At 53.0% G+C, this 26,239-nt stretch overlaps 1 protein-coding gene across 1 annotated transcript; it reads right to left on the minus strand.

Moving 5' to 3' along the window:
• Positions 1–4,500: 4,500 nt before the first annotated feature.
• PTGES (prostaglandin E synthase) lies at positions 4,501–17,974 on the minus strand. Its single transcript, XM_029203214.1, has 3 exons — positions 17,791–17,974; positions 14,335–14,417; positions 4,501–6,519 (listed from the first exon to the last, which is right to left on the minus strand). The coding sequence occupies exons 1-3, from the start codon at positions 17,917–17,919 to the stop codon at positions 6,270–6,272; spliced, it is 462 nt and encodes a 153-aa protein (XP_029059047.1). The 5' UTR covers positions 17,920–17,974; the 3' UTR covers positions 4,501–6,269.
• Positions 17,975–26,239: the final 8,265 nt, after the last annotated feature.

Consider the following 26,239-nt stretch of genomic DNA (forward strand, 5'->3'; position numbering starts at 1 on the left):
CACTGGACCACCAGGGAATTCCCTGGGTGTTGTTTTCCGCTGCTATGTTCGTGGCAACTTGTTATCCAGCGTAGAAAACCAATGCAGATGGAGATGGAGCTTGGAAGTCCTCTTGAGCTTGGCCTCCCTCTTGCCCACAGCACACCCAAAGAACCTCGGGACCCATGACAGAGGAGACTTGACGCCTCTGCTCAAATTTTCTGCCATCTTATCACTTTCCAGGCCATTCTGCATAAGCCAACAGATTAGTTGCCCTAAAACACAGCTTTGGGACTTCCATGGTGGCGCTGTGGTTAAGAATCTGCCTGTCAATGCAGGGGACACAGGTTCGAGCCCTGGTCTGGGAAGATCCCACATGCTGCGGAGCAACTAAGCCAGTGCGCCACAACTACTGAGCCTGCGCTCTAGAGCCCGTGAGCCACAACTACTGAGCCTGTGTGCCACAGCTACTGAAGCCCATGTGCCTAGAGCCCGTGCTCTGCAACAAGAAAAGCCACTGCAATGAGAAGCCCGCGCACCGCAACGAAGAGCGGCCCCCTCTCGCCACAACTAGAGAAAGCCCGTGCGCAGCAACGAAGGCCCAAGGCAGCCAAAAATAAAAACAAATTAAAAAACAAACAAAAAAAACACAGCCTTGATCATGTCCCTCTCCTGCCTAAAGCCTTCTGGGGCTCCCCAAGGCCCTCCCAACAAAGTACCATCACCCAGGCCAGGTGTTTGAGGTCCTAGCATCCACCCCTTAAACCCGCCTTGTCCCCTACTCCAGATTATTCAGACAATCCTGACAACTCAGTCCCCTCCTCCTACTGTCCCCCTGCAGCAACATCCTGCCCACCCAGTCCCACTCTGCCAGTGAAAATGTATTCCCCAGAGGGTTACAATGTAGTGTCAACTTTTTTAAAAAAGCAAGTTAAATTCTAGACAGAAGATGCATTGGCATGTCTGGGGAGATGTGTGTTGCTTGAAAAAGAATAATTCAACGTTGTAATTTTATATTTGGAAAATGAAAAGAAAAACCCTATTATTTTCATAATTCAAACTTTAAAAAGTGAAGCTACTCAACATGTTCTTGGCGGGCACACATACCAAGAGAAGCAACCACTGTCTCATGAGTGGCCACACGGCAGGATCCCCAGGGAGGAGAGGTAATATATAAAATATAAATATTATATATTTAATAGGCATAGATATATACATATTACGTATATTGCATATAATTTGTATGTGTATTTAATATGCATAGTTTAAAAATCTGGAAGGTCATAAACCATAGCGTGAACAGTTGTTTTCTCAGGAATGTGGGATTGTGGGTGGTCTCTATTCTTTATATACACACTTGTAAATTTCCCTACTTGGGTTCTAAAAATTGACAAAACTTTTTAGAGCTCTATCCAAATTGGAACCATCTTTTTGGAAAACAGTATATTACCACAAGTCTTAAAAACAGGCATGCCTTTTGGACCAGTGATTTTACTTCTAGTAACGTACCTGAAAGTAATAGATCTGCACTGAGATTTATGTACAAAGGTGCCCATGAAAGCATTGCTTGCGCTGATGCAGACTGGGAAATTAATTATCCAACAATAAGGGCAGATTAAATAAACGATGAGGGTACCCGGGATGATGGAGTGCCAGGGAGCTGTTAAAATTCATGGTATTGACCATCAAAAGCCCTGGGAGGAAGGGCAGATGTATTATTAGGGAAAATCTCAAGTGATGATAAAAAGGCCAGGCTGTGAGACCCTGAGCACAGATGCCACCCACATCTGTGACACACCGACGACATCTCCCCAAAGACTCGATCCATACTTTTTGTTGTGGAATTCCATCCTGGATAGAAACAGTTCGGAATCCCTATCTCTACACTATGTGTACACACACACACACATACATTTTACACATCATTCATTCACTTAATAGAAACGCCTTAGAAGCCAGGTGCTCTTCCAAGACCTGGGGACACAGGCACGGCAAGAATAACACAGACCCAAATCCCTGTCCCCCTGGAGTGCACATTCTAGAGGGAGAGATGGAGAGTGAAGAAGGTGCGGGAAGATGGCACGGGGCCTTGCCAGCCTCGACTGGGTAGGGGGAAGCCACCGGAGGACTGGCACACAGAAGCCTCTGGCCCTGGGTGGGGAGTAGACGGTGGGGGCCAAGGGTGGATGGTGGATGCAGGTATCCAGTTGGGAGCTGTTGCAATGACCTGGAGCGTGACCAGGACAACTGCATGGTGAGAATACAGGAAGCTTTTATTTTCTTCTTTGAGCTTTTCTATAGTTTCTAAACCTCTGATAGTGACCATTACTTGTGGGTACCTGTAATTAACAGTTTAAAATCTCATCCACCTTTCAGCTTCCAACTCAAAGGATGCCTCTCCAGGGAATCCTGCCTGGGTTCCCAGCCACCCGGACACACACCCCTGTTCTGTGACTGCCCAAGGCCCAGCGCACCTGGAATAAGAAGGGGTCCATCTTTCCGCCCTAGCCAGCCTGGAAGCCCATTCCTGAGGCCAATGGCCTCCCAGGGACACACACAGAAACCCCAGGAGCCCTTAATTCTGTGGAAATTAAGGGGGTCCCCAGGTTCTGTCCCTGCCTCCAGGACTAAAACCAGGCCCCTTTGTCCTCTCATCTTTGCCTGTTCCTCCAAGTCTGTCACATACCAGGGAGGCTCTTGGAAGCCTGGAGACAAGGAATCCATTAAACGAGGGAGCCCCAGTGGTTCCCCAGAGGGGCCCTCATAGGAGACTGGGGAGCCCAGGTGGACAGGGCACACCAGCCATCACCTGTCTTGGCCTTCCTCCTTAGAAGTGTGTGTACTTAGGACTTCCCTGATGGTGCAGTGGTTAAGAATCCACCTGCCAATGCAGTGGACAGGGGTTCGAGCCCTGGTCCGGGAAGATCCCACGTGCTGTGGAGCAACTAACCCCGTGCGCCACAGCTACTGAGCCTGTGCTCTAGAGCCCACGCGCCACAACTACTGAGCCCGCGTGCCACAACTACTGAAGCCCGCGCACCTAGAGCCCGTGCTCTGCAAAAAGAGAAGCCACCGCAATGAGAAGCCCGCGCACCACAACAAAGAATAGCTCCCACTCGCCGCAACTAGAGAAAGCCCGCGTGTAGCAACGAAGACCCCACGCAGCCAAAAATAAATAAGTTTATTTTAAAAAAAAAAAAAAAAAGAAGTGTGTGTACCCGGGTGGGGGTGAAAGGTTCTATAGCATTAGGGCCAAACTGGCAACATTTTGAGGAGAGGGCCCCTAACTCACAGACCAGGGCCCTGACCCTGGGGTCTGTGTGATACCCCAGGCTGGCTCTGGGCTTTCCTGATCACTCGGAGCCCAGAAGAAGTTGCCCCCAGCCACCAGGCTCCAGTCAGGGGCAGCTCCGGTTTCCCAAGCCTGGGCTGGGCCTCAAAGTCCTTGCCTGCCCCCAGGGCTGTGGTTCCGGAGGCCCCAGGCTGCTGCTCAGCACTGCCCTGCCCCCCAGCACTACCCACACTTCGCACCACCCACAGCCCAGGGTCAGGAGGAGGCAGCCCAAGAGGGCGCCCCGCATCTGGATGGGGTGCGATCGAGGCGAAGTCAGAGGAACTCACCGGCGCCCAGGATGGCCTGGGGCGGGGTGTGGGTGGGGCTTCTGGCCAGGCCAGCCCACCCGCATCGTCTCACCTGCTGTGCTCGCTTTGCCGCTGCCCAAGAAAGGGGCGCTGTGGTTCAGCCCCAGGGGCAGCTGCTCCGGGAAGCCGCCCCCAGCTCTTCCCCATCCTGGAGGGTTCCGGGTCTACCCTGGAAACATCGCCCGGCTCCTGCCAGCTGCCCCTCCCTGCCGTCAGGCTGCGCCTGCGTCTTCCCGGCCCCTCCAGAAACTGGAGGGACAGCTGGGCACTGTCTGCGTCAGTTTGGGAACAAGAGCCAGTGCCCAGCTGTCAACCTCACCATGCTGCCTTCCATGTGGCTTCTCGGAAGTCCTCTTGGGACACAGACCCACGTCACTAACCCCTCGCCCACTTCTCCTCACCCTGGCTCTGAACCCACCCCACAAGGCCCCAAGGCCTTGAATGAGCCCCTTTCCGCCCACCCCCCCTCCCACACGCCCCCCGCCACTTCCCAGGCACAAGACCCCAGGGGGCTGAGCTCTGCTCATCTTTCCTCAGCTGGATTGGACACGCCCCCAAAGCCGCTCTGACTTACGCCCATGGCAGGCGAGCTGTCACGTCCCCTAGGAAGCCCCTCCCCAGCAGGGGTTAGAGGCCCTCCCTGTGCTCCCACTGCCCACCCCCCCTTAGGGCACTGAGTACTTGGAGTTGTCACTGTCTGATGTCCTGCCGTCCCCCCACCCTGTTTGCGGCTCAGCATCTGAGGGGTCCCGGGGGCCGGGGCAGGGAGTGAATGATGGGCCAGTGCACAAGGGGCTGCTGTCTCTGCAGTTCCGAGGAGCTGCCCCCTCCCTCGGTCCCAGGGTCACATGGTCCCTGTGGGTATCGGATGCCCTCCTCACCCGGGTCTGAGCTGGGCACTTTGCCCTCTCAGTCCCTCTTTCCCTGGTCCGGGAAGAGCCCACGGTCCGGGAAGGGAAAGTATTAAAACACAAGCACACATCCTGGGTCTACTCCTCTTTTATCGCATCCCAGCTCAGGGATGTTGGGCAAGTTACAGCTCCTTCCTGAGCCTTACTTTCCTCATCAAAAAGCAGAAATACCTCCTTCCTGGGGTGGAGGATCAAGTGGAAAAAAATTTGTGAATACCGTGCTCAGCCAATGCTTAGCAAACAGCAGACACTGAATACAGGGACATGCGCTTTCTGTTTCCAGATGTGCAGCTGCCGCCCCAGAACAGAGGCTCATCTCACCACCAGGAAGCAATGCTACCCATCCCACCTCCTAGCACAGCCGGGCAGGGGGGCCGACTCGGATTTCTAGTGAGGCCTGGGGAACCCTGGGTCCCCAGTGAGGCCCCCACTAGGCAGACCCATCAGTCCGCGGGGGCAGAAGCTCGGGGGCTGCAGGGCTGTGAGAGGAGGCCATGCCCAGGTGCGAGGGGGGCTTCCCTAGATCCTGGAGGAAAGGGGCAGCGCTGGGGAGGGGGTCTGGGGAAAGGCAGGACCGCACAATGGTTAGAGCAGTTTGGGGGAGCCAGACAGGAGGGGTTCAGAGCTGATCTCACACTGCAGGGAGTCCACCTTGAGCCTCGGTTTCCTCATGTGTAAAAATGGGCTTGACTGACCATCTTACTGGCCCACGGCAGGAGGCGGGAGGGTGTCTCCCAGCAGCCTGCTTGCTTTCTGCATGATTCAGCACCCTCGTCTGGGTGGGTTTGTGTGTTTGCCAGAGACTGTGTCTTGTCAGTTTCGCCCCAGACACAGACCCGCAAGAGTGCCAGGCGAGCCGGATCCCCAGCCAGCCTGGGCGGTGGTGGATGCCAGGAACCAGCCGCCAGGGGGCCAAGCTGGTCAGACACTTCATTAATGACTAAAGCCACATGCTCTTAACAGCAAGAGTCCAGGAGAGACACATGATTCCCCGCAGGGATGCACATTTGCGGTTTTCAAGCCTCGCAAATACCGAAGGAGTCAAAATTTCCTTTTAGCGGTTGGTCCTTCAAAGCCCGTTGTCCTTGAATGACAGCCCTTCGGAGCAACTAAAGCCTCGGGAAGAGAAGGCCGACCCTACTGTGGGCCCTTCCCATCGGCACCTGTGCCAAAGACAGAAGCATGCAGCAAAGGAATGCGGCACAGGGAAGCGTCAACAGGGCACAAAGGAGCACAACCCTTCTCCCACCGGGGGAGAAACTCCCAGCCTGCCGGTCCTGGGCCCTCCCCTAGAGGGAACTGGCAGTGGGCCCCAGGCCCGGCCATTGCTGGGCTCACAGGAACTTTCTAAAAATGCAGATGCTCAGATGCTCAGGCTCCCCTCTAGAGCAGCTAAATCAGCATCTCTGGGGTGCAGGTGAGAAGTCCTTATTTATTACAGCCCTGGATTCAGAGGGTCATTAGGTTCAGAAACCTGAACTGAGTCTCTGCTCACCCTTCCCAGACTTGGGGAGGAAGAGGGAGGGATACTTTTCATGCTCTGTTCTTTAAGTGGAAGGATTTTCTATCAGTCGTGACAACCAGTCTCTAAACAGTTCCAATCGGTGGCTTCACCCAGGAATCCAGCTGGTTGCCAGGATACCAGGTCCCGGGGCCTATCACAATCTCAGAGGGGCACCTGGTCTCCCGGTGGCTCGTGGCCAGGGGTCTGGCGGCCGAGGAAGTGTCAGCGGCTGGTCACAGGTGGCGAGCTGCTTCCCAGACGATCTGCAGGGCCATGGAGGCGCAGGGAAGCTGGGCCAGGGTGTAGGCCAGAGAGCGGGTGGGCGCCCGCAGCTTCCCCAGGTAGGCCACGGTGTGCACCATGCGGCCCAGGAAGACGACCAGGAAGTGCACCCAGGCAACGAAGGGGTCAGGCCCCAAGAAGGAGTAGACGAAGCCCAGGAACAGGAAGGGGTAGATGGTCTCCATGTCATTCCGGTGGGCTCTGGGAAGGCAAGGGGGTGCAGTCAGCCAGGAGTCGGCTTTGAGAATGTCCTGGAAGCTGAGACCCTCTGCCCTGAAAGGCCCCACACCCCTGGGGACCATCTCGGGGGTGCCAGACTCACGTCCGTCATGGCCAAGACAAGGAGATACCCCAGAGGCAGGGGCGACGGTGACTCCAAGCTTGTGCCGGTGAGCAGCTCAGAAAGTGAACCCTGTTAGCAGACCGGGAGCCACGAAGGGCTGCTGGTTGGTTTTCTTACCAACCCCAGGGCTCGCCAAGACGCAGCCCCTGCCATGGTCTCCCCTATCTTCCCCTCTGGCCTTGGACACCAGGCAGGAACAGTGGGGCTCAGTGGGGTTGAGTGAAAGCTGGGGTGGAGCCTAGGTCTGCCTCCAGCCCCTGCTCTTTTATTTATTTTTTTTAAATTTTGGCCACGCCGCGCAGCTTGCAGGATCTCAGTTCCCTGACCAGGAATTGAACCCGGGCCACAGTAGTGAAAGCACCAAGTCTTAACCACTAGACCGCCAGGAAGCTCCCCAGCCCGTGCTCTTTACCACCAAGGCAGGGCTTTTCTGAGGCCGTCCTCCTTCCAAATGCAGGTTCCTGGGCCCTCCCCAGCGGGATGGGCTGAGAACATGCATCTGAAATCCACGCCTGGCTCTGTCTTCTTCTGCCCCTAAATCTAAGCAAACCCTTCCTCTTCTCAGGGATAATAAGGACAACTTGCACTCACTGGAGCCAGCCAATCGCCGGACAGCGGCGAAGCTCTGTTTCATCCGCCCTATCCTGTTTCTTCCTTTGTTTAAAATATCAAGTGTGTGAGTATATGTGGTGGTGGGGGGGAGGGGCGGCTGTGTATAACCCTGCCATAAAAAAATGACCGACAAAGAAAACTCATCCACTTCTGCTCAGAGTTGGTTCACATCTTCCATGATTCCTACTAATGGGCAGCTTCCTCTGTGGAGGGTGGGGAGGTCAAGTCCCATAAATTAGACACTGAGCAAATGACCAAAGCCAGAGATGGCATGTTGGAAGCGCAAATAAACAGGAACGCGGTGCCTGGGCTGTGACCTCCCCCAAGGACAGGCCACGTGTGTGAGGCACGGGCACGCTTCTAGAACTGAAGCCCCTTCTCCAAGCCTTCCAGCTGGAGTGCATTTCACCAACGCTGCACTAACGGGCCAAGCCCAGCCCAGCAGCCCCTGTGTGGGGACCTGCCGCGGAGTCCTCCTCTTCCCTGCCACTTGCAAGGACCTCAGGCAAGGGCCAGGGTATGTGGACGCTAGGAATTGGGCAGGGCAGAGGGGAGAAGCACTCAGCAACCCAGGGCTGAGAGGGGTCTCTGTGGCATGACTAGGGTGGGTGTAGTCAGGGAAGGAGACGTTGTACTGAAGCCTGAATGATGAGGGGCCATCTGTGCAGGGGAAGAACTCTCCAGGGAGAAGCATGGGCGTGTGCAAAGGCCCTGAGGTGGGAATGAGCATTGCGTGTTCAAGGCTCAGAAAAGTGACCCAAGTGGCTGAAGTGTGGCACGTAAGAGGGAGGGAGACAGGATAAGAGGGGGAGAGGGGGCTCATGAAGCAGGGTAAGGGGTCTGGAATTCAATCTGAGTGTACAAAAGCTCCCATAAACCCAGCAGGGCCTGGATCTTAGGTCAAACTCAGGACACAGCAGTTGGTGTCTCTGTCCCCATAACCTGGAGCCAACATGAGTCTTCCTTCTCCTTTATTCCCAAAGCTTGACCTTGGGACACAGCCCCAGGGAAAGCAAGTCTACAGCAGGGCAGGTCTCACCAGCTGGGGGAAATACTGCTGGATGCCCATGTGAGAGAAGCAGGCCGTGGCCGGATCATGGCTACAGCGATGAAGAGGGGGAAGCTGAGGACTGGGGCCATTTCAATTCCTCGGTCGAGCAAGTCCCTTACCTTACTGGGGAAGAGGCAGCAACTGTTGCTCTAAAATCATGCTATTTATCCCCATGCTATGGAGATACATCTGTGTACACCAACATCCCCTAACATGCTATGAGACAGACACCTTGGAAAACCTATTTTACGTTAAGTCAGGGTGTCCTAGAAGGTGGTCTTCCTCCCACAGGTTGACTCATGAGATGGTACCAGCTGGGAGTATTTTTGTCATGTTGTATATTTCTCGGCAAGTTTCAGGAAAAGCGTAACTAGGGCCTGAAACCCATTCAATGAGACACTTCTCCTTAAAGTATGTATTTATATTCTAAGAGTGAGTCACTTTTTAGAAAGCTGTTAAGAGGATCGTCGGCCAAACCCCACAGCACAGGTGAGGGAAAGAAGTCGGGGGACACCAGGCAGAGAAGAGGAATAAATATGGGAGGGGCAGCCCTCCCTCCAGGCTCCAGCAACTGGGACTAGAGGATTCAGAGGTCACCTTTGAGGGAGGAGAGGTGGCTGGGAGCTGAGAAAGCCCCTCAGCCCCTGGGGTGCCCAGTCCCCACGGAAACTGCCACGGGGCCCCCACGAAGCCACAAGTGGTGCCGAGGACAGGCGTGATGCCAAGAAAACTCATTCCTCTCCTCCCCGCCACCCCTACCCCAGCATCCGAATTGAGAGACATGGAGGGAGTCACGTACCAGAGAGATGCTTGGGCAAAATGTGTCATTCCACTAATGACCAGTTTTTTAAGGTAAAAACCACTCAGAGCAAATTCCCGCTAGACTGGACTTGCATGACTCCCTGCAGCATCAGGCCTGCCTCTCCCGTGAACAGACACTGCAACACCGGCTGCCTTTTATTGCATCAGATGACAGGACTGCGGAGAGAGCCCTACAGTTCCCCCCAGGCCTCCTGGGCAGGGACAGCTGCTGGCAGCCCCGCTAGCTCTCTCCTCTTCCCTCCCCAGGCTCTCCATCTGCACAGGTGATTTCCTTGAATTCAGGTTTGATATGAGGTGAAGCCTGCTTAGTTTTAAAGGCAGGTTATAAAATAGAGTTAAACCGCCTTCTTGAAAGGAGAGCAGAGCCCATATCGATGGCCTGGGCTCAGTGGCAGCTCAGCCGTCACGAGCGATGCGGCCTTGGCAAACCCGCTTCTTCCTCTATAGATGCTAGTACCGCCCTTGGAAGCCTATCGGGAGGCAGAGTGGGTTGGTTCCTATAAAGTGCTTAGAACACTGCCTGGCACGGAGTAGTTTTGCCCCAACTTAGCTGCCATCTTCTTTGTCATTGTCACCATCACCACCAGCCCTGTCCCGGACATGATTGCTAAAGCTAATTTCAGCTCTTGGTTTTGCCAGAATCCCAGCACCCTCAGACGCCCAGGCCAAATTAATAAACATTTTACGGTGCGAGGCTAGCAGCCTCGCACCTCCCCAAGGGTGCTCGTTAGACCCCTGGCCTCGGGCAAGTCTCTGTCTCTGGACCTCTGTTCACCATCCACAAAATAATGTGTTTGGTTGGGGTCTTAAAGGACTTCTAGGGCTGAGATTGTGTGACCCAATCTCCTGACAAACCAGTTCACTCAGATTAAGTCTCCACACCACACTCCAAATAATCAGAAATATCTCAGAGTTTGGGTCAAGTGTTTGTCTTCCTTCCTCGGGACCACGCAGAGACACACGCCCCCGCCGGCCCCAATGAAGTTGCATATTCACATAAACTCAGAATCTGGCCCAAACCTACATTGCCGGGAGACTTCAACAGGAATCACTAAAAGGACGTGGCTGGGTTTCATCATTTTCCTCGAAACCTGGTTCCTGACGCTCTCCCAGAGCTGGTCTCACATTTGGGCTCCAGCCTGTGCAAATCTGCAAGGCAGATCTGCGCTCCAAGAACTGAGACCAAAGTGCTTTCCTGTTTGTGCAGAAGGCGGCCCTGGTTGCACTAAAACCTCTGGTCTAATATTTAACTCACTTTTGCTTCCAGGGCATCTCCTGTCAGGTTCCAGCCAGTTCTCCGGTAGCGGATGGCAGGATGTGTGATTCTCTGCACCCTCGAGGTTCCATGATGTTATGTAAAGTCAGCAGGAGCCCTGGGGCCCCAGGAACCCCCAGGTCCGGCATAGTAAGCCCCAGTAAATGACAGTACATGGAAGGTCACCAACAACACTCACCAAATGAATATGACATTATTAGCTAAGAGGTGCTCAAAGGGTGCTGAATTGGGCACTATTTACGAGAGCCAGGTTACGCAAGCAACCTAAATGCCCATCGACAGACGAATGGATAAAGAAGATGTGGTACATATATACAATGGAATATTACTCAGCCATAAAAAGGAATGAAATTGGGTCATTTGTAGAGACGTGGATGGATCTAGAGACTGTCATACAGAGTGAAGTTAAGTCAGAAAGAGAAAAACAAATATTGTGTATTAACGCATATATGTGGAACCTAGAAAAATGGTACAGATGAACCGGTTGGCAAGGCAGAAATAGAGACACAGATGTAGAGAACAAACGTATGGACACCAGGGGGGAAAGCGGCGGGGGGGTGGGGGGGGTGGATGAATTGGGTGATAGAGATTGACATGTATACACTAATATGTATAAAATGGATAACTAACAAGAACCTGCTGTATAAAAAATAAATAAAATAGGGCTTCCCTGGTGGCGCAGTGGTCGAGAGTCTGCCTGCCGATGCAGGGGACACAGGTTCGTGCACTGGTCCGGGAGGATCCCACATGCCGCGGAGCGGCTGGGCCCGTGAGCCATGGCCGCTGAGCCTGCGCGTCCGGAGCCTGTGCTCCGCAATGGGAGAGGCCACAACAGTGAGAGGCCCGCATACCGCAAAAAAATAATAATAATAAAAAATAAATAAATAAAATTCAGGGACTTCCCTGGTGGCAGAGTGGTTAAGAATCTGCCTGCCAATGCGGGGGCACGGGTTTGAGCCCTGGTCCGAGAAGATCCCACATGCTGCGGAGCAGCTAAGCCTGTGCGCCACAACTATTGAGCCTGCGCGCCTAGAGCCCATGCTCCGCAACAAGAGAAGCCACCGCAATGAGAAGCCCATGCACCGCATCGAAGAGTAGCCCCCTCTTGCTGCAACTAGAGAAAGCCCGCGCGCAGCAATGAAGACCCAACGCAGCCATAAATAAATAAATAGATAGATAGATAGAATCCGCCTGCCAGTGCAGGGGACACAGGTTCGAGCCCTGGTCCAGGAAGATTCCACATGCCGCGGAGCAGCTAAGCCCACGCGCCACAACTACTGAAGCCCGCGTGCCTAAAGCCCGTGCTCCGCCACAAGAGAAGCCACTGCAATGAGAAGCGCGCGCACCGCAAGGAAGAGTAGCGCCCGCTCACCGCAACTAGAGAAAGCCCGCACGCAGCAACGAGGACCCAACACAGCCAAAAATAATAATAATAATAAATTAATTAATTTAAAAAATAAAAGAAAAATGTTGAATTGGGGAATTCCCTGGTGGTCCAGTGGTTAAGACTGGGGTGTTTTCACTGCCGGGGGGCCCGGTTTTGATCCCTGGTTGGGGAACTAAGATCCCACAAGTTATGCGGTACAGCCAAAAAAAAAAAAAAGTGCTGAATTGAATTTCAGCTACTTGAGTATGAGCACTGTAGATGACGTGTCCTTTTGTTCAGAAATGAAAATTGTGTTGGGTGGGTGGAGACATCGTGGCACCACACGGGTCTGTGGTCTCTCCCTGGCATGGTTGCAGCCAATAAAAACAGTGTTCATGACCCTATGTAAACACCCCTGTGCCACAAGTAACACAAGTTTTGCTACACAGACCTCTCACCCCTTGGGAGAAGCCAAGCACTCCTCTGGGTGGCTGCCCTGAGCTGGCTTGGCAACCGGCTGCCCCTGCTACTCATCACACCCTTCTCCACTGCCCAGGAGAGTCATGCCAACCGGGTGGCATGAGGGTCACCGGTATGGATTCGTGTATGGGTGAGGCTTTTGTTCACCAAGTACAACGAGTGCTTAGCGCAGTAGCTAGCGCATGGTCAGTGCTCGTTGAATGTTGAATGAACGGATAGATGGATGGATGGATGGACCTCGTATGAAGGACTATATACTGTAGTTACATTAGAAAGGATGAAATAGCAATGAATTTCACTTTCTACATTACACATTTCTGTAATTTTTAAAAACCACAAGTACATGTTATTTTCAATGGCCAAGAAAAATAAAAGAATCTCTATTATTTATACCACTTGCTCCCACCCATTTCTGCCGGTGATTCATGGGAATGCGACAAGAACTAGGTGAGGGCTTGTGTCTGTCTCACTCCTGTCCAGCTACCCATCCTCCCCACACCCATCCCACGCCTGCTGACAACCCCCATCCCCTGGGAGTGCTTCCTCCTGGCTCTCCAGCCCATTGGTGTAAAACTGCAGAGAGGAAACTGCTAAAATACCCACCACTGAGACTGGCTACGTGAAATTAACCTTTAGTCTCTGATGGAATCTTACACAGCCTTTATTTATTTATGTATTTATGGCCCCACATGTGGCTTGTGGATCTCAGTTCCCTGATGAGGGATTGAACCTGGGCCACGTCAGTGAAAGCGCTGAGTCCCAGGCACTGCACCGCCAGGGAACTCCCTCTGCATCCCTTTTGTAAGAATCACTTTTCGAGTAGTATTTACTGACATGGAAAGTGCTCATGAAATAATTAACTGAAAAAAAATCAGAACGCCCAGTTGGGTGTACCATGCACACCTAGTGTTATGAAAAATATTTAGGCGACAAAGAGGAGATAGATGCACATGTTAACAGTGACAAGAATTGTGAGTGGTTTTCCCCTTTTTGCTCTATGTATTTTCAGTATTAACCAAATTGTTTGCAATGAATAGTTCTGAGTTTTATAATAAGAAAAATTGCTTTAGATTGACTGGGGGATGCTAAGCATATGAAAAACCGTTCAACTTCACTCAGAAATGCGAAGTAGGGAATTCCCTGGCAGTCCAGTGGTTTGGACTCCGTGCTCTCACTGCTGAGGGCCTGAGTTCGATCCCTGGTCAGGGAACTAAAATCCCATAAGGTGCACAGCACAGCCAAAAAAAAAAAAAAAAAAAGAGAAATGCAAAGTAAAATTGAAATGTGATGTACATTTTCACCCATCATGTTGGCAAGGATCCACCCAAAAGTGGATACAGAGTTAGCAGGGTCGGAGACACATCTCACACACCAGTTGTGGGACTAGATTTGTGTACCATTTGACAGTATTTCTTACCATTTGATTGCAGCCTGCAGTTTTGCTCACACTGACGCACAAAGGAAAATGAAAGAAGTTTTGATGCACTCTGCTCATAACACAGAAAGACTTAGAACAGCCTAAATGCCATCGGAGGGTAAGTGGTTGGATCAGCTACAGACCATCTATTTAATAGAGAAGTGGTGTAAATACTACAGTGCCGGTGAAATGAACGAGGCCCCTCTATGGGCTGATATGAAACAATTTCTGTTATGTGAAAAAAGGACAGTATAAATCAGTGGGTAAAGAGTGATCCTTTGGGGGTAAAAAGGAAAAAGCATAGCGTGTGTGTAGTAAATGCAGGAAAAGTGTCTCGGAGAAGCTGCATAAGACATTGGTAACAGCACTGGCCCCTGGTGAGCAGATCTGGGCAGGACCTGCAGGTCAGAGGTGAGAGAGAGACTGAAATTGCACTGAATATCCTTTTCTAACTTTGTCATCCTGAGCCACGAGCACATATTACTTTTCCACGAGTAACTAGAACTTAAAGTAATGAATAAATGAAAACAGTCTAAGAGGATCTGGAAGGCAGAAGACCTAGGCCCCCTGGGCATCCTCCAAGCCCCCGTGTTCAGAAGAGGGCCCGAAAGGACAGGCCACGATCAGGCTGAGGGCCAGTGGTACTTGCCTGAGACAACGTTCCACATCTGGGTCGCTCCGGCAATACTGGAGGCCTCCGTGTCTCTGAGCATCCTCAGGGTTGGCAAAAGCCTGGAATACATCAGCAGAGAATTACTGTTCATGAGATGGACGGCCCAGTCGACTAGGTCCGCGGCGATGCAGGCAGGCACATACGTGTCCATTCACCAGCATCCATGAACTCTTACTGCGTGTGAAGTGCTGGAGACTCACCGTGAACAAGGCTGCTATGGACAAAATGTTTCTGTCCCTGCAAATTTCTTATGTTGAAGCCTAACCCCCAGTGTGATGCCTTTAAGGAGGCAGTTAGGTCATAAGGGTGGGGCTCTCTTGAATGAGATTAGCACTCTTATAAGAGACCCCAGAGAGCTGCCTCACCCCTTTGCCAAGTGAGGACACAGCAAGAAGATAGCCATCTATGGACCAGAAAGTAGGCCCTCATCAGGCACCACCTCTGCCGGTTCCTTGACCTCGGACTTCCCAGCTTCCAGAACGGTGAGAAGTAAATTTTTGTGGCTGATAAGCCACCCAGTCTCTGGCATTTTGTTGTATAGCAGCCGGAAAAGACTAAGAAAAAGGCCCTCCTATCTCTGCTCTTGTGAAGCCCACAGTGTAATGAGGGAATTGCCAATGAACCAGGGAAGACCAGGTGGTGAGTGTTGAGAAACAGAAGACTGGGTTTGCTTTGAGAATGTTCACAGGAGACCCAACCAAGGCTGGGGATCAGAGAAGGCTTCTCTGAGGCAGTGACAGTAAAGCTGAGGCTTGAAGGATGCATCAACCTTAACCAGAAGAAGGGAGGGTTATAGCAATAGCATACGGAACAGCATGTGCAAAGGCCCTGGGGTCAGAAGAAGAGCATGTATGAAGAATGAAAAACCAGCATGGCTGGAGCATAGACAGCAAGGGACAGAGTTCCAAGATAAAGTTGCAGGGGTCAGCAGGGGTCCTGGAGGCAGGAGCCTAAGCATTTAAACTTTGAACTAAGAGCAATGAGAGGGTCTTGACAGGTCCCGGTGAGAAACTCAGCTCCACACCGACTAACTGCAGGTTTCTGAACTTCCCTGGGTCTCAGCTTCCTCATCTGTGAATTCCAGATCAAATGAGGTTCATCTACCACATGAAGAGCAAAGGAGAGAAGTGGAGACGCCCCAGCACAGCGCCAGGAGGGCGCTTGCTCGGTGAATTGTCAGTGCAAAAGAGGGACTTGAGGTCACACTCAGGTCATTGGAGGTCACACCCATCGCTCTTGCTGCACTGTTCCCTGCGGGCATCCAGCCAGCCAGCCCCACCAACCCCACAGCAAACCTGAATCTCTGTAGCACGTTTTCTAAATTGCATATCCTGCTGCTTCTGATTCATGAGCCCTTGAGATATCTGTTCCCAAGTGCTGGGGGGGTTTTTTTGTCCTGCCTGGTGGGTCTGCCCCTGCTCCAGCCCAGAGGTGAATGCAGCGCTTGTCACCATCAGGATTCCCCAACGCCCAGAATTCTTCTCTGCTGGCCCTTAAGTCATGGAATCACCAATTCTGATGGTCCTGCAGAGTCCGTGGGCCTGTGACACCTTTCTCAGGGTCTCGGCATTCAGTGGGCGGCTGTCTTGGGTGTCCACAGTCCATGGGTTTGCTCACCCCTGAAGACAGCATGAATACAAGTTGGCCTGGCCAGGAGCCAGCGGCAGAGCAGACAGGGATAGAGCCCCAGCGTCAGAAGCATAAGCACTGCCTCTAGCTGGGGCCAGGGTCAGGCCTCGGGATGCACTCCCACCAAGAGATCTCTGGCCTGTCATGTCAATTCCAACTGTTAATAAGTAATGAAGACTTAACACTGGTGGGGCATTTGCTCCGTGCCAGGAGCTGTATTCTCCTGGCACTGCTGTGACCATCCTCAGTTTACAAATGAGGAAATCAAGCTCTCAGACTTGCCCATGGTCCCGAGGCTAATGGGTGGAGGAGCCAGAGCCGGCATCCGTCACCTCCCCAGGCATCCGTCACCTCCCCACGGTGTGGCTCCCCCAGCTCCTCCCTGACTGACTGAATGAGAGGGAAATTTGTAGTGTAGGGAGAACCGGAGACAGCCCAAGGGGAGGTTTCCTTCTGCCACTCCCTACTGACCCGGTAGACAGGCACCCCAACAGGTTTGCCTCTTCCTTCCCTAATTCACATTAAAAGAAGAGCTCTGGGCCCCGCACGGCCCTGGTGAGAATCCCATCCCCGCCATGGCAGGGAGTGGGCTCCGGAGCTGGGCACCTGGGCTCCAACCCCGCTGTGTGGCCTTCACAAGAGATGTCTCCTCTCTGAGTTCGGGTTCCTCAACTGGATGACAAGCTGAATACGCCCCCACCCCGACTCCCCCCGCCCCCCGGGCGGTGGTGGGGATTAAACGCTCCACGGAAGGACTCAATGGGTGAACGCGGCTGTCCCCGCTTGGTGCCTGTATCTTGCATCCCAGGATGGGCCGGGGCAGGGAGAAGTCAGCACGATCCGTGTGCCTCTGCTTTGGGAGTTCGTTCACCCGGGGAGCTGCCCTGCCTTCGGTCCTGCCCGTACCTGCTAAGCCCTGCTGCTGAGCAACTTTCCTCTCCCCAGTGTCCACCCCCGGCACGGCACGACGTGGGCGCCGGCCTTGCCTCGCCTCGGAACTGGACGAAGGGGCACGGTCGGAAACAGCTCCTCTCTGAAATACCTGGGGGGGATGATCAGAGGTACCCCTGGGCTTCTCTTTGTCTAACAGGACGGCTGCTGCCACTTCCCTGGCCCTGGCTGCCCCGCGGGCTAGCGGCCGCCCTGGAACAGGTCCACCCGCCCCCTTGCTCCCCCCCCCCCCGCCCCGCCCGCCCCCACCGGCTCAGATCTTGGCGTCTTTATTGCTGTTTTGGCTCCAGGATTCGGATTGGCGGATCGGTGGGGGAAATTCCTCCCCGAGAACTTCAGCGCAGCCTGGCTGAGACCTGGCCTCTGGAGGGAGGCTGCGGTGGGTTTGGGAGCGACCTTGCCGGGCGAGTTGGGAATTTCCACTTAAAGGCTTCTCTGGCCTCCTGTTCTGCCGGTTCCCACCCCACCCAAACATCAGATCTCCGGTGCGGGAAGCCGCCAGGTCGGACGGAGGCTGAATGCTGCCTCACTCCACCCTCTGGGACCTGCTTCTCTCTGAGCCGCCGGCCTAGCTCAGTGGGACTCGTGGAGTCCTGCTGTGCCGAGAACTCACCTGGTGGCACAGCAAATGGTAAATGCTCTTAAAACAGAGGAAAAGGAGGTGCGGGCCCCGCTGAAACCAAGGGCCGCAGAGAAGCCATCCCAAAGGGCTGGGAGAGGCACCTGGTCCCGAGCCCGCTCGCTCAAACTCTGGCCCCGAAAACATCTGGGCCAAGGGTCCCGTCCCCAACCTTCCCGGCGGTGGGAGAAGGGAGCGCACGCGGGGCTGGGGTCCCCGAGGGCGGCACGTACCTTCTTCCGAAGCCTCACTTGGCCCGTGATGATGGCCACCACGTACATCTTGATGACTAGCAGCGTGCTGCAGAGCAGGAAGGCCGGGAGCACCCGGCCACTCATCAGCTCCAGGCCGGGGGGAGGCATCTCGGCGGTGGCAGCAGCGGCGGCAGCTCCGGGAGAGACAACGAGCGGCTGCGAGCTCGGGCGCGTGGCTCTGTCTCCGAGAGCAGGGAGGGGCGGGGAGAGCACGCGGGAGGCTTGTCTGCACTCGGCACCCGCCCACCTCCCAGCAGCCTGCAACTTCTGCCCCCAGATGCCGGGAGAAGCAGAGAGGCAGGGGGGCTCCCGATAGGGCCCCTGGCCCCGCCCCACCCCTCCCTGGCAAATCCTTAAACACTTTCTAATCCGTTTCCTCAATCTGTCAAGTGGGGGGTGGATGGCAGTGCCTGTCTTCAGGGCGTGCAGCAAAGCCAGGAGCCTGGCAGGACTTCCACAGGTGACAGAGTCACTGATCTGTGGCCACCGCCCTGAGGGTCAGGGTGTGAGAACCAAGCTATCTGTCCCCACGTTCAGCCTGGACACTTGAGCCACAGCCAGACCTACAATGACGTGACTTTGCTGAATTGTGCTCCTCCTACCCCCGCCCCCAAAGATGTCCACATCCCAGTCTCCAGAGCCTGTGAATATGTTACAGAACGTGGCAAAGGGCCTTTGCAAGTAAATGTCTTAAAATGGAGAGATTATCCTGGATTCTCTGTGAATGCAGTTGAATCAGAAGGGTCCTCCTAAGAGAGAGGCGGTAGAATTAGGGGGAGAAAAGATGTGAAGACAGCAGAGGTCAGAGAGGAGAGAAGATGCTACACTGCTAGCCTTGAAGATGAAAGGAAGGTGCACCATAAAACACAGGTGGCCTCTAGAAGCCGGACAAGACAAGGAGACAAATTCTCCCCCGGAACCAGCCTTGTGGACACCTCGACTTTAGCCACCGAAATCGATTTTGGACTTCTGGCCTCCAGAGCTGTGAGATGGCAGATGTGTGTTGTTTTATGCCACTAAATTTGTGTTCATTTGTTACAGCAACTGTAGGAAACTAGCACAGTGGTCTACTGTCTTTTTCAAGGCAAATGGTTTCATTGTTCATCACAGGAACTTCCCAAAAGAGCCAGTTCTTCGATAGAAAGCATCAACAGCTTGTGACCCCTGTGAATCCCCTGCTTCAAAATCCTCACCCTGCTGTGTCCTCCCCTCCCCTTGGCCCCCTTCCCCAGGTTTGGGGTGGGACCTCGGTAGAGGCAGGGATCTTATCCCTTTAGTTTTGCCAACACGGCTTGCTCCTGCTTGCAGGGGCACCCTGGGGAAGTGGGGAAGAGGGAAAACTCGGCTTCCGGTGCCCACTCCAAACTTGGACCTGCCCGGAGGGACAGCAGTGTCAGTCTTGTTACCTGAAAACTGGGTTCGCCTCTTGGTGGGTGTTGAGCCGAAAGACACACGAGCCAAAGATGGGGAGAAGGAAGGATTTATTACTTGCAGCAAGTAAGGCGGACACCGGGGAGCTTTCCCAAAGCAGTGTCTGTTAACAGCAAAAGCGGGGAAGTTTTAAGCTGAGGGTATATGCGTATTCATAGAGGGGCTCGAGCAGAGGAGAATTCAGCGCAGAATTGGGGCAGAGGTCAACCGCATCCAAGCTTTAGGTGATTGAAGTCAGGAGGGTCAGAAAATGTTAGAGTCTCCGTCCCCTAGGTTTCAGTAGATCTGGTGGTCGGGCGCCTGAGGAGGTTGTTTAAATTCTGCAAAACATCTCGGGAAAGTGCTTCAGGCTTTTGAAGCATCACTGAAACAGAACCAGGAGTTGTAACAACTGATAAATTATCTTTGTTATTGTTATTCCTCCCGCCTGATAACAGTTTGTTTTTTTGTTCCCTTAAGCTCCTTATTACTGAGATCTGTTCAAGGACTAGCATTGTGGCCACAGCTTAGATCACAAAATGGCTTAGGCCAAAACGGCTTCTCTTACGTCAAAAAACTATACCTGGTTCTTTTCCTCCGGGCACCCCCTACCTTAACTGCTTACAGCCTGGCTTGTGCCCCAAAGCAGCAGAGACCAAGGAAAGACCTGGCCAGAGGGCAAAGACACTTGCTGTGAACTCTAGAGCCAGACTCAGCTGGCATCAAACCCCAGAGCCAGCCCTCAGTGGCAGCTGTGTGGCTTTGGGCAAGCAACTTCCCTCTCTGAACCCACTTCTTCAACTGTCAAATGCAGCCGACAGTCAGTCACTGCCCACAGCAGCTGTGGGAACTAGGAAGAATCATGTCTAATTATCAGGCACCTGGCACATAGTCGGCCCTTCATCTGCAGAAGCCTCTGAGCCTCAGTTTCCCCTTCCTCAAAACGGGAATAATGATGCCTACCTAGCAGGGTTGCCAGGAGGGAGACTCTTGGAGACCCCCCGCCGCTGAGGCTGGGGGCAGTAGGTTGGGGGTGGGGGACGTGAGGTGAAGGATGGCTTCTTGTCCATTTATATGTGCCAAGCCTTCCTTTATCTGGACAAAAGATGAGCTTGTAAACCGATACCCATGTCTCTGCAGCATGGGGCTGCCGGGCTGTGTTGTCCCAGCCCCATGAGATAAATGGTAGGTCACGATCACGGACGAACATAGAAGGCATTGGATGTCCTGAAATGTGTTTTATCTCTGACACTAGATTGGGAGGGACTGTGCTGGCTCGCTCCTTGCCGATGTTTTTGTCTGAGAACAGAGGACTCCCGCTTCTCTTGCCCCCAACTCAGGGGAACCACTGCAGGGGGCTGTCTTCCTTGTCAAAAAGCTCAGTTGCGGGGCTGGGATCTCTGCACCACCCCCAGAATCGTGGACCAGAGACAAATGAGAGGGGACGCTTGTGTTCATCCCTCCTTGGACCAGGGGGCGTGCTCTGCTCTGTTTGGTCTTCTAAAACAGCAAGATAGAAACCTCCCCAGCAGAGGCTGGGAAAACCAGTACGGGCAAGGATCACATGATTACCTACTGTTACCCACAGCGGAGAATAAGAGGGACTTCGTAGGGAGGCCCTTCTGACCCGTGTGTGTGACTTTGTGATAGGAATCTTTTCTTCATCGTCTGCTGAAATGAACCAGCTAAGCCAGGGCCCGGTAAGGATAACAAACCCTTCTCTGATCTTCCGCCAAGAATTTCCCTACAGCCTTCCTCAGTCAGTGGAGCTTCCCTTGTTGTTTTTGGTGGAGATGGTGACGGTGGTGTTACTTTTCTCTGAGCTCCAGTAACGTTCTTTGCATGTAAAATGGGATCGGTGCCCCCACCCCTGCCCTGCCTTGCAGGGCAGGGGCGGGGACAGTGTCGGGGATGGGAGTGCTCACTGTGGGCCTGGCCCCAAGGCCCCCAGAAAATACACTGGTACCTGCACAGAAATGACGGCAAGAGAGGGAATTCCCTGGTGGTCCAGTGGTTAGGACTCCGAGCTTTCACTACTTAGGGCTCTGGTTCAATCCCTGGTTAGAGAACTAAGATCCAGCAAGCCAAGAGGTGTGGCCAAATTTAAAAAAAAAATTAAAAAAAAAGAAAGAGGACAAGAGAAGGCCCTGAGACCACCCCGGGAGGAGGCCTCCTGGACGTTGGAAATGTTTTATGTCTTGACCCGGGTGACAGTTACACAGGTGGATATGCACATAAAAATTCACCGAGCCGTATAATCAGAATGTGTTACTATACTGTAGTAAAAAAAAACCCCACAAATTTCTCCCGTCCCAATTCTACCACCCTGAGCAGAGAGCAGCTGCCATGCCTGAGCCTTCTTCCAGCTCACCCTCCTCGGCATTTCCTGAGGATCAGAGACCCGGCTCTGCACGCTGTTTAATTGTCTGTGACTTCAGAGGAGGCTTAGAGAGAGGAGGAAGTTGCTCCACCTCGCCACCGGTTCCTGACCTCAGTGAATACTGCTGGGGCTCTCTCCAGCCAGGGATGAGGAAACGCGGTGATAAAAATCACTGTCACTGAAGTGACCTTTTAGGTCAGATTTGTGTTGTAGGCATCACCGCGGCATCAAGCCTCCTCAGAGAAGCAATGTTTGAGAAATGTGGTATGTGGTCTATGGGAGAGGCAAATGGAGATGAGTGAGTGCTTTCTGATGGCTCTGCAGACCCTCCTGGGTCAGAGGTCCACCAGGTGGGGACCCTGGGCTCCCCTTGGGATGAGCAATTCAAGGAAGGACTGTTGTTTTTGTCTGCCACCTCAGCTCTCCTTTCTACCTTCCTGTGGGAAATCACAACCTTCCTTTCCTTTCCTTGCACCCCGATTGCCTGTAACCCTGGTGGGGCAGCCAGACTACTGCATCTTCTTAGTGTGGGGCAGCCATGTGACACAGACCAGCCAATCACAATGTTCCTGACATCTGGGCACTGCGATTGGTCCAAGCAGAGCCAATCAGAGAACTTCCCTGGGAGTTTACGTTCTGACACTGATGGAGAAATCCCTCTAGGCTCCAGGACGGGACCCTGGCCTGCTGTTTGCCTGAAGCAGTGCGCAGCCATTCCCTCTCCCCGCATAGAGGAGGCTGTATTCTCAAGGAAACAAAGAGGCCCCAATCTCTGACTCACCCAGGCCCAGGAGTCTAGGCATTTCCTTTTTAGCTTCAACAAAACTAAATCACATTCCTCCTCTGCTCCAAACTCCGCGGCGGCTCCCATCTCACTCAGAGCAAAAGCCAGAGTTTGGCCCACGGCCCACGGCCCTATCCCATCTGGTCCCCATCTGGTTCTCTCGGAACCCCTCTTCTCCTTCCTCCCCTCATTCATTCAGCCCAGCCACACCGCCCTCCTTGCTGGTCCTCAAACATGCCAGACACTGTCCTTTCTCTGATCCCTCTGCCTGGAATTCTCTTCCCCCAGCCATCCACTGGGTTGACAACTCATCTTCGAGTCTTTACTCAAATCTCAGCTTCCTGATGCGGCCCAACCCTGATCACCTTAAATCAGTTCTGCAACCTGTCCCCACCCCCAGCACTCCGGCGCCGCTTCCCTGCCTTCACTTTCTCTCTTCTTTCCATAGCACATGTCACTCACTGACACATCGTATAATTTATTTCGCATCCTTACCAATGCCTGGCTTTCCGGGGCCGGGGTCTCTTTTGTTTACTGATGGACCACAAGCATTGGTCCCATGCCTGACATACAGACGCAACTGTAATTTGTTGAATTGAACTGAATTAAGCTCATTTGACTTGGATTTCTTTTTTTTGTAACCCAAAGAGTCTAGCCCAAGATGAGTAAAAAGCTCCAGAGTTTGGTTTTGTATTCTGACTGCCGCCTGCTTACTTCTTGGAATTCCCCTGGGGGAGCCTGGCTGTCTCTCCTGCCTGACGAGCGGGAGAGCCAGGGAAGAGGACTCTGTGTCTCTGAGTGGCACTGGCTGCCAGGCAGGTTGGGACCAGAACAAGGTAACTGGGGCATTGCCCCAGGGTACCTGCCTTTGATAACCATTCAGTTAGGACAGGAAAAGAAGGCATGATTTTAAATTTGGTTAGTTTGCACGTTAACAGCACAGACACTCACCCAGCAGTGTAGAAACACAGACGCTGACATTTACTGACAAGGATAAATGGTTAAGACTGGAAGCTGCCCATCAGTGAACCAGGCTGATTTGAGGCTTCTTGCCAAGCTGTCTGCCTGGGCTCCCAAGCCCAGCCTGACCCTGAAACCCATTCCTGAGGCAGCTAAGACTCCCTTCAGGGATGATGCCATCCCACTAAGGACAGCAGTGACGTGGGATGATGGCCCCAAGGTCGTTGGGGCATTGCCCTCATACCCAACACTGGCCTAATCACAGACGCCATGGTATTCAGTCCTGAGGAGAGATGACTGTTAGACCCATTTTAGAGATGTGGAGCCTGGGGGGAACTTCCTGGCGGTCCAGTGGTTAGGTCTCCGCGCCTCCATTGCAGGGGGTGTGGGTTCGATCCCTTGTCGGGGAACTAAGATTCCACGTGCCGTGTGGCATGGGCAAAAAGAAAAAAAAACCACAAACAAACAAAAAGGAATGACATACTGATACCGGCTACATGTGGATGAACCTGAAAAACATCAAGCTAAGAGAAAGAAGCCACTCACAAAAATCCATCTATCGTATGATTCTATTTATATGAAATGTCCGGAATAGGCAAATCCATAGAAACAGAAAGCAGATTGACGGTGGCCAGGGTGTAGGCAGAGGGGGGAATGGCAGTGATGGCTTGAGGCATACAGGGTTTCCTTTGGGGAAGATGAAAAAGTTTTAGAGAGGGTTGGTGGTGATGTTTGCACAACAGTATGAATGTACTTGATGCCACTGAATTGCACATTTTAAGATGGCTAGTTTTACGTTAAAAAGAAAAAGAAAAGCCAGGGCAGCTGTCTCGTTCACGGCTATGTTTACACACCTAACGGGGTGTCTGCATAAAGCTGTGCTGGGTGAATATTTGTCAAAAGTTGGACCACCTGAATGTGCGTGTGAGATGCTGGTGAATTCTGGGGCTAGCTGTGGTGCCCGTCCTCTCCTCCCTTCTCAGGGGAGAGAAACACCCTTCTGGCCATTCCAAGCTCTGACGAAGCGTGGCCCTTGATGGAGCCCATCTGCTCGCCGCTCCTCGGCCTCTGGGTCTCAGATCCTGTTACTGTGAGCAGAGCTGCGGTCAGGCAGGAGTATTTCCTGGATACAGTTTGGGGACATGACACAAACAACAGGAGAGGCAGATGGGGGAGGAGGGAGAGGAGGAACGTCTGTCTCAGCACAAATCCCTGCCAAGGCATTTCCAGGGAAGCAGCAGTCACCCCAAGTGTGACTCTAGGCAGAGACTCCGGGATCAGCGAGGGCCAAGACCCTCACCTGCCCGGGCTGTCCGCACATCAAGTGGCACAAGCAACCTCGCTCTCACACGCACGCCACCCACTGACGCTGTTTCCGGTGTCTTGCTCTCAGACACATCAGGAACCCATTTCCTAGGAGGCCCTTGGAGGGGAGCTCTTGCATTCCTGGGATCGTGTTCAGCGTGGGATGGCTCCGGGGACAGCTGGCTGAGGTTTTCAAAGTCAAGTACAACGGGACCCCCTCCCACTTCTTCAGCAGCCTCCAGGACCCAAACCTTCCTCTGCTCCACAGAAAACACCACCCCCTTTCCCTCGCTGCCTTTGTCACCATGACAGTATTTTACGACTGCAGGTTTTTAAACTACTCATCCAAATACACCAGATGCCGAAAGGGGGCGAAGTGGGAACTTCTTCCTTTAGCTCTGATGCAAGGGTCGGCTCTGCAGCTCCCTGTTGATCCATCTCAGCTAGAACCCTGCCAGTCTGGGGAACTCACTACCTTCCAATACTAATAACAATAGCAACAATAGCTGTACCTGTAAACTTGCCTTGTTTTATCTTTAGCATCTCACCCTGTATTAGGGAGCGTTATCAGCCCCATTTCCTAGGTGGGAAAATTGGCTCAGGGCTACAAATGACCTTCTCTATGGTCACAGATCTGGGCAGAGGTGGAGCTGCCCGAAGACAGAGCCCATGCCTTAGCCCCCAGGCAGAGCTGAGGTTTGAACTGAAGCCAGCCATCCCCTTCTTGCACAACTCTCCTTGTTTAAAATTCCTACCTTATGCTATATCTGCCCTCTGGGGCCACAGAGAATACTCGCGTTCCCTTCTTTTCCCCACTGCCTTTCAGAAATTGGAGGATACGCAGTGTCCACGCCAAATCCCCTCTTCCAGGTGAAACAACGGCTGCCCTGTCAGCTCATCCTTGGAGCCCATGTTTTCCAGCCGCCACGACCCAGTTCGGAAAGGTCCCTCTTAGAGGGGCCATCACCCCCTGTGCCGCTGAGCCAGCTCAGACCAGAGTGGGAAATTCACCCCTCACTGCTACAAACACGGGAAGCGCTGTGACTCCAAGTAGGTCTGGCTGCACAGTTTGCGGGGGCCCAGTGCAAAATGACAACGCAAAGCCCCTTGATCAGACGTTATTACGATTTTCAATACAGCCGTGAATGAGACAGCCACCCTTTTTAACGTAAATGAGACGGCTTTTCTTTTTAACGTAAAACTAGCCATCTTAAAGTGTACAATTCAGTGGCACCAAGTACATTCATATTGTCGTGCAACCATCACCACCAACCCTCTCTAAAACTTTTTCATCTTCCCCAAAGGAAACGCTGTATGCCTCAGACTTTAAGAGCATTAAACTGAGCCTGTGTGACTGCATGAAGCTGGCCCTGGTTCTGAGCTCAGGGTGACTTAGCTGAGGGAAGAAGCCATGTCCTCATGAAAGCCAGAGAAAGGATAACATCAGAACTTAATAGGGCCTTTCAGGATGCCAACATCTCATGATAAATAACGTGAACCATAATAGCAGCTAGCATTGTTTAGTACTTCCCCTGAGCCAGGCATCATGATTACTTTTTAATAATAGCATTATTAAATGCTATTATCTG

Source organism: Monodon monoceros, unplaced genomic scaffold (genome assembly GCF_005190385.1).
Source record: "Monodon monoceros isolate NGI ecotype Baffin Bay Population unplaced genomic scaffold, NGI_Narwhal_1 Super_Scaffold_5, whole genome shotgun sequence".
In the NCBI taxonomy this organism is placed as follows: Eukaryota; Metazoa; Chordata; class Mammalia; order Artiodactyla; family Monodontidae; genus Monodon; species Monodon monoceros.